This window comes from Tarenaya hassleriana, unplaced genomic scaffold (assembly GCF_000463585.1).
Source record: "Tarenaya hassleriana unplaced genomic scaffold, ASM46358v1 Cleome1, whole genome shotgun sequence".
In the NCBI taxonomy this organism is placed as follows: Eukaryota; Viridiplantae; Streptophyta; class Magnoliopsida; order Brassicales; family Cleomaceae; genus Tarenaya; species Tarenaya hassleriana.
This window is the reverse complement of record NW_010960187.1, coordinates 4,430,700-4,441,980: the sequence shown is the minus strand read 5'-3', so window position 1 is coordinate 4,441,980 and position 11,281 is coordinate 4,430,700. Positions and strand designations below refer to the sequence as shown.

The following is an 11,281-nucleotide window of genomic DNA, read 5'->3' as shown; positions in this document are numbered from 1 at the left end:
ATATATATATATATTCCGTAAAAAAAACGAGTTGCACAACATTTCGAAACGTCACTTACATAATGTGTGCCAATGGAACAGTGACATTTAGATATAAAGAATATAATTCGTGGATATGTGTAATAGCTGAAATGGTCCAAATATTGATCGTCGATTCGCAAACACATATTTCCTACAGCTCTAGCAAACAAACGACAGAGGACGTCTAAAATATTTCGTTCGAATGGCTAAAATAAATAAATAATATTATACTAGCAACCGGTACGTCGACACCGACACTGGTTATAATAAGATCATTGGTTCAACCACGTATTTTCTCATTGTTAAACTATATCCCGCTATTTCCAACGCAAAAATAATTTAAATTTCAACGTGTGAATTTAGCAATACATAATTCTAGATTTGTTTTGCATGCACGCCCATCCACCGTTCGTTGACTATATGTATAGTGGGTTAGACCGACGGTGGATCTTAAGGGTTAAAGTGGGGATTTCCCAAATCTAATTTTAAAATAAATAAAAAAAAACACGTCAAAGGCGTTATTTACAATTTATTTTATTGTTCATCCGATCTAAATTTACAAATGCAAGTCGAAAGTTCCACGTTGCCTAACCGTGTAAGTGGATCTTGACCCATAATATTTGACTTGTAATTGTTAATGTGTTCATAACCGGACAAGGATCTGCAAATTGTAGAGTTTGTGGAATCGTTATCTCTCCATGAATGTTAGTGCGGCCGTTCCTAACTCTTTGTTTTCTTTTCCCATTTTGATAAAATATTGTTTCCCCATTTGTGTGCCAGAAAAAATATCAATTTCGAAAAATATATTCTTTATTTAAAAAAATCTACCCCACTTCTAACCGTAAAGGAGATACACGTAGATTTACTGAGATAAAATATTATCTTTGAATAACTGATTTTTTGGGGAAAGTGATTGAAGAGCATGGTCCAATGTTAAAAAAATATATATTTGAAAACCTTATCGTTAAAGTTTGTAGCAAAAAGGTTTGATTTAAAAAAAAAAAAAAACTGTAGAGTTGGACAAAAGTCAAAGTCTTTACAAGTAAGACCATGCATGCTAACGTACGTATTGCCAATGCATCTAAGCTGTCAGAATAAAGCATGGGCATTTTTTCGTTGCTTTTTCTTTTATTTATTTTTGGTTACTTATTGTATTTTTTTTAATTAATTTATCGCTTTATTATTATTTTTTTTATTTTGTTTTTATAAAATACTAGTGGTGTTGGACACCGGAACTAATTTTCTTCAGAGGTCAATGGGCTAAACGTTACAAGAAGAACATCTCATGGGAGGTGCTTTTGACGCGTTTTTTTTCGTAATTATGTCTTCTTTTGTATTTTCGTACATAATATGACTAATGTTTTTTTTTTAAATTGAAAGATGGTTTATATATGTAAATGTCGTTCATTATGGAAGACGCGTGTTCATAAGCATATGTGTGAATGAGATTGCCGATCTGGATCTCACTTAACATAAAACATATGCAGACAAAAGGGGCTTTTGTTTCGTCTTGCATGACTTCCCAAGTCATAAACGGTCTAGGGTAGGTCTACATGATCAGATCAAGTTTTCCCGCGTTCTCGGCCCCGATCAGACCCGAAACTGATCCGAATTCTTCTGTACACCCAAAATTCGAACTCCTGCACTCTATGCAACATGAAACATGCAATCTACACTAGATTCAATCATCAAACATGCATAGATATCAAAGCAAACATGGATTCAAACAATTCAAATCCTAAAACGTGCGTGATCGGGTTCTACGAAATCAAAACAGAGCAACCAGGCTCTAATACCACTGTTGGGTTTCCTGGGATCTCATGAGCGAATCTAATTCCTAGGAGATCGATTCTAGGGTTTGCGCAGCGGAAGTAAAACAAAAATTCATAGAACCCTAGAACCATGCTGCTATTGAATCGTAGAAACGTTAGAACGCTTACCTCAATCGATTCGGGGCCTGTATCAATCGAAGAACACGTCTGATCACGAAAGGCAGGAAGAATACCTCGCCCTCTATCAGTGGCGGACCTAGAAAATTATTTAAGAGGGGGCAATTTTATTTTTATTATAAATAATATTAATTTTATGGGGGCATTATACAATTTTATTCAAAATTTTCTATAATTTGTGTGGAAAAAAATATTTTTTAATTGATTGAGTGGGGGCATGTGCCCCCATACACTTGTATGTAGATCCGCCCCTGGTCATAAACACATACATATATATATATATATAATAAAGGTTATCAGATATAATGCCAACACTACTAATCCTAATTAAATCCCCAATTAAATGCCATTTAATTTGATTGGAATATTTTTTTTATACATTTAATCAAATGTAATCCTAAATTACTTTATCGATTGTAACATAAATGAACTATAAAAAATACCACGAGTATCTTTTTTTTTGGGTAACCGGGTTTCCTGAACCGAGGTCCAGACTAATCCCAGGGCCGAGAGCCAGCCATGTGATTTGAATTATGCGCTCCTTCCCATTCTGGAGTTCGAACTCGGGGCGGGACAGACGCTTTGCACTCCCATTTCACCGGTTGAACTACCCAGATTGGGTATACCACGAGTATCTTAGATATTCGTAATAATATATATGGAGAAAGAGTTTGTATCTCTTTGTCTTTCAATTTTCATGAATAACAACTTTCGTCGGGTACTGATGTGAAGGTTAGATGTAACATCTCAACAGTTTAGTTGGGAGGAAGCTTTAAAATATGTATATCGGCAGATACCGAAATTCTATATTGTATATATATATATATATATGATATCTTGATCAATTGTATAAAACTGAAAAGTCAACATCTCACGTTCATAAATCCATTAGCAAAGCATCGTGTAAATTCTCGTGAACTGTGTATTCCGATTGATAACAATATAAATTAGGTAATTGGGACTGCGAATATCCCAACTAAATTCAACACTGTTTGCGCACTGCGGAATATAATTTCATAATGCTCGAAATATGAAGCGTCCACCACCCAATATCTATTGAAATAAATAATAAAGATGTGATCGGACCAAAATATAGATTTATAATATTATGTTAAATATTATGTATTATATATATTTTCGTTATATCTATATTTTCTTTTTATTTTATTTTTTAATTTTTTTATAAATATGTAAATTATTTTTATTGTAATTGTAATGTAACAAGAGTAAAAAAGATATAAAAATAAAGTGATTTTGTTCTTTTTTTATTTGTCTTTGTTTCTTATTTAATTTTCACAATTTTATATGTCTACAACTTCCACCTATTTATTTGGCACTCTCTACCAATTTTTCTTTGCTATAGCATAATAATAATAATAATAATAATAATAATAATAATAATAATAATAATAATAATAGAGGGGGTGAGATTCGTTATAAAAAAGTTTCAAGATACTAACTCGCAGAAACATGTATCACAAGTTTTAATTTATCATTTATATTATAACTGCTAATACATGTATAAATTTCATATAAAATTTGGTAATTTTCTTTTATATGTGCTGTAAATAGTACTCGAGCAAAAATCAAACTTATGGTTACCTCAATATAGAGAGCCATGAATTAAAATGTTCAAAGCTTCAGTGCAGTCCACTAAGATCCATTTCTTGTAATGTGTACTATAATTAATGCCTGACATTTCGTTGTCCATTAGTTACTAGAAAGAAATCAATCGATTACTCGGAAATTTTCATTAGATGGATGTAAACCCAACATTAATTAATTATTGCGTAGAGTATAAAAATACTGTATGTAAATAAAGGGCTTATAAAATGCTTAAAATGATATTAATGGCTTTAAAACTATCTACACAGATATATATATATATATATATATACACACACACACTAGTCTTTTATAATATAACAATTCTATTATAAACATAATTTTATGTATATTTGATTCCATATTCTCCAACATATATGTATGAAAGTCGGCAGGAATAAATTTATCCAATATTTTAAAAAAATGCTATGAACATAAAATGGAATGAGTGAATGATGTCACGATAGAGTCGGATAATGACATGAAGCATGGAAGAAGACATTAGAAGGAAGGGATGGGTCACACATCTAAAAGAGAAAGAGAGAAAAAAGAACAAATTAAAAAGCTCCATGTGACTCCTTTTACGTCGTGGGCTCTTCATTAGTTTTGATTTCACATAAAACTCGAAAAGGCATTAACACAATTCTCATGCCCCGTCTCTCCTATCAAATGTCTACACGCACATTCAAATGCAGATGCATGTGAATTTTGCATGGGATCCAATATGTTTTTTTTTTTTGTAAAATTGTAATTATCGATTGATAGATGGATAGTTCAAAATTATCGCGTGAAGTGTAACCACAATGACTAGCAAAAACCCGTTGTTAGAGGTTTGAAAATACAAGATCATGGGCCATAATGATAATATGGTCATTAGTATGTAAGAGATAATGAAATGATTAGAATGGGGCACACCATATATATATATATATATATATATATATAATACTTTGTGATCCGCTCTGCACCAAATCCCATGAATCATCATTGCTCGGTGACATACTCATGACGTGGCCGCTTCCGTAGTAATGATGAAATCCCGGTTTAACAAATACCGAATCAAATTACCAAAAAACCAACAGACCGTGTGTTTTGCAAAACACATGGGTTTTATAGAAAATAATTGGGTTTCTGAAAAGCCCAAATACAAAAATTGAAGAAGTTCATGTTGTGGAGACACAACTAGAAATAGGCCCAAATATAAGGCCGTAGGTAACTATAAATGGGCCTAAAATGGGCTTCCTCGTAAAATATGAAAAAGAATTGGGGTGCTCTTTTACTTTTCAGTTATGCAAATATAAAAATATATTCGGTAATTTTTTGTATATTATAATTTTTTGAATTACAAGTTTTTACTTTTTAGCCTTACTCGTGTCTACGGAATCATGTAAACTGTTAGCTTGTAAAATATTTAGACATAGAATAATTCAAAAGTTTGTATTAATTTAGGAGAATTAATTATAAAAGGAGAAAACAGGAAATTAGAGAGAAATAGAAAGACAGCTAAGGGAGGAGGAGGAGAAAGACAGGAAGGTCCACGTGGAGGGAGCTGCCAGTTCACAGATGATTCTCTTACAGCTCTCTCTATCTCCCCTTGCAGCTGTCTCCCCCCCTTTGCCACGCTGGCATCTTGCCCCACTTTCTTTTCCTTTCATAATTTTAACACTTTTTTTTAATGATTCTTTAATATATATATATATATATGTGTGTATTTGTTAAGCTTCACAAATAAAAATTAATGTTATCTCAAAGCATCTCTCAAGAGTTGTATTTCTCATAGAAAATATTTTCGATTAAATCAAATCTATTCATTTCAATATTCAAATTAACAAGTTTTTTTTTATCATTTTATTTGTTTTCAATAAATTCGAATTCAAAATATGATTTGAGGGCAAAAAAAAATTATGTCAAATTTTTATGCAGGTTACATTAGGGTTGGAGTTTGTATAAATACAAATAAATTTTCTATACTAAAACTAATATTTCGTCATGAACTAACATCAGTCAACGTCTTAAATATATATTGTCAGATTTTTAAGAAAAATCTCGAGCCTTTTATAGGTCTGTGCTATATATGCAGAGCCAAAGTCTTGGTAATATGATTTTTTATGGACTGACTAGTTTTGTTGAGTTCATCAACGGGATATAATTTATAAGCGGATTCTATCATTCATTAAGAAAACAATCAAAATAGACACAAAAGGGTCTTATATAATATATATATATATATATATATATATATATATATATATAGGGAGAAAAAAAAGAAAAGGAGTGGAAAGCAGAGAGTAGTTAACTGATCATAAGAGGAGAGGGGTCGTTATTGCGTGCGTGCGCGCGCCTAAGTAAAGCTGCTCTTGTAATCTTCTCTCCCTCTCCCCTCCACTTTCACTTGTCTTCAACACAATGCCTCTCTCTCCTCATCTCCGCACTCGAGCATGTATGTCTTTGAATACGTTAAAAATGATTTAAAATCATTTAACAATTTAAATAAAAAGTATTTTGTAGATTTTATAGAGTTAAGTTTAGAAAGTTGGAAGATTTTATATTCGCAGAGTTTAAAAAAGATATTGAGTTAACTCAATGAAGTAGTTAATTAGATTGTAAATTCGACTTTATAGGATATAAGAATCTGAATTATAGAATTATGTTCCCTTAAAAAAATATTTATTTAATCGATCCAAAATGTGAAATATTGAGCACCATGAAATCAGATCAGGGAAGAGGCCAAAAGTCAAAACCATTCATTTTTTTTTTGTTTAATTTCCCATATGATTTGGTGGAAAGAATAATGGACATCCACTAATAATGGAAATCATACAATTGTTAGTATGGCAGGATATGTGTATATATGGAGTCTTGACTATATATATATTCTATCGATAAAAATTCATATATCCAGCTGTTATTTCTTAGGTTTTCTCGTTTTCCATGTCTTAATTTGTGTGTGTGGAGAGAAAGATACAATCTATATAGTTTTTTTTTTTATAAAATGCAATCCAAAAACCGAACTGTTTAATCCGTTCTTTGTTAATATATTTAGTGTTTGGGAGTTGAGCTTCGGCATCACCTTATGATTAGGGGAAGGTTAAGTACATGTTGTCATGTGGGGATAGGGAATATTATATTCCCTATTATTCAATTTATTATTAAATATATTGCGTATAATATTTATAATATATATATAAAAAAAAGAACATGTCTTTACAAAACCAATTGAACTCAACGTCGATAGAGAGAGGAACACGAAGAAGACAACAAGACCACAACTAAAAAGTTAACATGCGAAAACGCAAAGAGAAACAACAAGAATTTAAATCGTACCATTTAGCAAATATGCAAAATACATCTTATATATATATAGTTTGTAATTGGTTGTATAGTTTAGTCTTGAAAAGTGAGAAAGATATTATACAATAGTTGAGCAATATGTTAGTCTACAAGTTTTACAAAAATAACATAAAAATTTACAAACTGATATATATATAAATTGAGAAGCAAAAGTTGTGGGAGTGCTATAATGTAAAACCTGGCAAATAAGACAGCGAAGACACACTCAAGCTCCATCTTCTCTCTCCATCTCTCTCGTTACAAAACCCTCCTTCGACCCAAAACCTATTGCTTCGTATTTAACTCTACAATCTCTCTCTCCCTCTCTCTCTCTCTCTCTCTTCTCATGTAGGGTCGTAGAAAGACAACATTTTAGTGGTCTATCATCTCTTGCCCAAGGGGAAAAAAGGAGAGGAGAAAGTGTCACTGATGCATTTGATGATACAAAAAGGAGCCAACTTTTCCCATTTCCCATCTTTTTTTCCGATGATTTAAACCAACCCATTTCATTTGTATTCTCCACATATCCATCCGTTCATATCATTTATCCAGACCGTATAATAAATGTCTAATACGAGTTATTACCGGTCACCGTTCGGGGACACGACGTACACCAAAGTGTTCGTGGGAGGCTTACCATGGGAGACCCCGACCGATGAAATGCGACGTTACTTCGAACAGTTTGGAGAAATCCTCGAAGCAGTCATCATCACCGATAAGAACACCGCCAGATCTAAAGGATACGGATTCGTATACCCCCCTTCCTCTCAACTCTTTTCTATACTTATTGAATTTTTTATGTATCATCGTATATCATTCAGTTTCCGACTTTCGTCAGGTCACGTTTAGGGACCCGGACTCCGCAACGAGAGCCGTCGCCGATCCGAATCCGGTGATTGACGGGAGAAAGACCAATTGCAATATCGCATCCTTCGGTCGGCCCCGACCTTCACCACCTCGAGGTTCGTAATCTATTCTGTGAACGGTCCATAGTTTCCAATTTGTTTGCTACGAATAGCCAGGAAATAGATGATATGAATCCGTACTATTTTTTCTGAAAAGTTTGATTAAAAAAACTCCAGACAAAGAAATGTCATTAATTAACGGCATTTGTGATACATGCTATGATCAGGTTTTATTATTTTTTCTTGATAAAAATATAATAATCAATTAGATTATCATCGTCATCATCATCATCATCATCGTCTGTTAATGGCGTAGGGCGAGGACAGGGAGGAAGCCCCAGTCAGTATCACGGCGGAGGAACGTCGGGGTACGCGGGAATGGCTGCTCCGCTGCCGCCTGCTGCGGCGGCTCAGCTCATGTATCCGTCGTATGGGTGAGTTCTATATATTTTTATACTATTTTTTTTTCATAATTACGAATTATATACTCCTTATAGAGAATTTGTATAAATTTGCTCGGACAAAGAGATGGTCCAATTTGATAGAAATGGAACGAGACAGAATATCATATTTAATGCTTCAATCGATCCAGTTGGTGTCAGCCTGTAAAATATCAAAATAGATATAAAAAATTACTCGACTAACCAAATATAACATTGGTTAATTTATGCAATATGTTGGTTTCCAGCATTAGATCATCGTGACAATATGTGTTTATGTACGTGGAGATATTATATATATATATATACACACACAAGTGTGTATGTACGTATATTCTCATGCTGTGATTATTGGCCGTGCAAATGTGAAGAGTTGGGTACCTGAGAGATGGAATGGGAAATATCTTCTGATTCCTTTTTCTTATATGGTTAATAAATCTTTTAGCCGAAAAATATGCACTAATTTATTTACGTGAAATATATAAGACTAATTGTTTGTATAATGTCGGGTCATTGAATTCTCTCTTTTCAGGTACACCTACAATCCTGAATATGGGTACCACCAAGTCAGTCTCTCTCTCTCTATATATATATATGTATATATATATATATATATGCGTGTGCGTGTGCGTGTGCATGACTGCATGCATTCTCAACACACGCAGAAACATATATACCTATATATGGTAAAATGTGCATCATAACATATGTCGGAAAAATATGAATCATCAGACCATAGGTGCATTATATATTTTTTAGTAATGAAAGGTTAACGTTGCAAACACACGCACAAAATATGATATATTTCTTCCGAAATCATTTATCTAAAGATGGTAAGCCAATAAAATTCATAACTAAAGAGAAAATGTTTCATTATTTACGTGAAAGTTGAAAGAGAACAAGAACCTTATATTCGCACATGTCTTTGCATAGACAACAATGATGATAATTAACCAATGCATATGCATACGTGCATATATATGGGGGACATGCACAGGCGATATACAACTCACAGATCCAACAAGCACAGTACTATCAGCAATTGTACGGAGGAGCATCATCACCATCTTCATCCGCCATCATGCCTTCTCCTTACTACTATAGCTATCCTTTCCAGACTCCAAGCCCAAGACCATACCCACATCATCATCGTCATCAGATGCTCCCTTCTCCTTCTCCTCCAGCTGCTGCTTCGGCCTCGTCTTCTTTCCTATTTTACCCTTCCCAGTTCGGACCTTCTTCCGCTGTTGCCCCTCCTCCTCCGCAGATGCTTGTCTCTTCTTCTACGGGTACGTAAGCTTGTCCACGTTAATCCTCCTCATCAGTCCCGTACCGAACGACATTGTTCATTGTCATGTGCCTTGACCGTTCATATATATGGTTCTGTGTCTCCTCCCCACAAGGAAACAAATATGATCCAAAAATATCTGGTTGTCTGGCTTTTTGAATTTTTGCTTGTCTATTTGGTTTGTTACGATTAATGTGGCTGATTAAATGATATTGATAATATATGATCTCCGTGAGCACGTAATTATATATGCCGCGTGCATGATAGGTAGGGTTTATATGTGAGACATTATATTACGGCCATTGAAAACATTAGAGAGAAAGAGGAAATGGAGATGTGGTAAGTACGGATGATGAAATGGAAACAAAGGAGAGTGTATGATTGGGCACATGTGGGAAGACATATATAATTGCCTTACGGGTCAGTCATGTCATGTGGAGTGAGCTGTCCAGTTTTTTTTTTACATCGGTTTATGTGTCTCTTATGCCATTCTCATCTGTCAATTTTGTGTATCCATGCATGCCAGGGAAGCACCGCACACATGCATACATACATACGTATGTATATGTGTACACGCAAGTATATATGCATGTGAGCGCTTGCACGGTGTGTGTGGGTTAAAATTGTTCTAAGCCAATAGTGATTGCATGTGGGTTTGTTTCACCTTTTTATATTGTAGAATGATTCCGGATATCTATCTTTGTCATAATAAGCGGCCATTCCATCTAATAAATGACGTCTGACCACAGGAAGAAACACATCCAACTTTTATGGTTCGACAATGCCACGATCGATTAAATCATCTTTTTCCAAAACGTATAACATATATGTATATGTATATATTGATGGGTATTTCAGATTCACAAGCGGCAAGGCATGCTTCCGAAGAAGGAGGAGGAGGAGGATCAATGGCGGCAGTGGTACCTGAGGGTACAACTCCCAACAGCAAAGAGTCGGCCTCTTCCTGATGATGCCTGTACAATCTTGACATTTTTACCCCTTCTTCCGTCACCTAATCCAATGATTTCTCCGCCGGAGAGCCATGCCCCCTGATGCCCACGTTTTTAAATGGTTCTTTCTCTTGTTACCATTCTTTCTGACGAGAAAAAGTAATATTTTTTTTTGTCGAATTATTGTTATTATTCTTTCTTTTAAAATGAATTCTAATTTTTACTACTTTTATTTAATGATCATTTTGCCATCCTCCGTGGTCCATGCCTTTATTCTTTGTAGTTGTTAGAGAGCGTCAACTTATCCTAATATTATGACATGAGATACATCCTAAAAAAAAATCAGATTTTCACATAATCTGGATCCAATAAAAAATGGGATAATTCCATTTAAAACCCTGTACTTTTCTCTCGTCTCAATTTAAACCCTGTACTTTTTTTTTGATCCAAAAAAACATTGTACTTTTAAAAATTGGCAATTAAAACTCTATACTTTTAAAAATTAGCAAATAAAACCCTGAACGAAAAACAATATTATTTAATGCTGACATGACATCCTAGTCATCTGCCACATCATCAATCCCTAATATTTAATAATATTAATTAATATAAAATAAAAATAAAATAATAAAAATAAAAATAAAATTTTAAAAATTATATATATTCATAAAATTATACACATATATAAACATGTTTATAAAAATTTTAAAATTATATACATATATAAATATATTTATATATACATATATACATATATATACATATGATACATATATATCTATATATGTGTATA

The 11,281-nt window shown here is 33.5% G+C and overlaps 1 protein-coding gene across 1 annotated transcript; it reads left to right on the top strand.

The window, feature by feature from the left end:
* Positions 1-7,199: 7,199 nt before the first annotated feature.
* LOC104810730 (RNA-binding protein 24) lies at positions 7,200-10,725 on the top strand. Its single transcript, XM_010537120.1, has 6 exons — positions 7,200-7,655; positions 7,744-7,867; positions 8,127-8,244; positions 8,783-8,816; positions 9,248-9,539; positions 10,397-10,725. Exons 1-6 carry the CDS (start codon positions 7,470-7,472, stop codon positions 10,504-10,506), a joined length of 864 nt encoding a protein of 287 aa, XP_010535422.1. The 5' UTR covers positions 7,200-7,469; the 3' UTR covers positions 10,507-10,725.
* The last annotated feature ends 556 nt before the right edge of the window (positions 10,726-11,281 follow it).

Coding starts and splice junctions, on each gene's coding strand:
- LOC104810730 (XM_010537120.1), top strand. CDS start 7,470: ATGTCTAATACGAGTTATTACCGGTCACCGTTCGGGGACACGACGTAC. Junction 7,656..7,743: donor GATCTAAAGGATACGGATTC/GTATACCCCCCT, acceptor GACTTTCGTCAG/GTCACGTTTAGGGACCCGGA. Junction 8,817..9,247: donor CTGAATATGGGTACCACCAA/GTCAGTCTCTCT, acceptor GGACATGCACAG/GCGATATACAACTCACAGAT.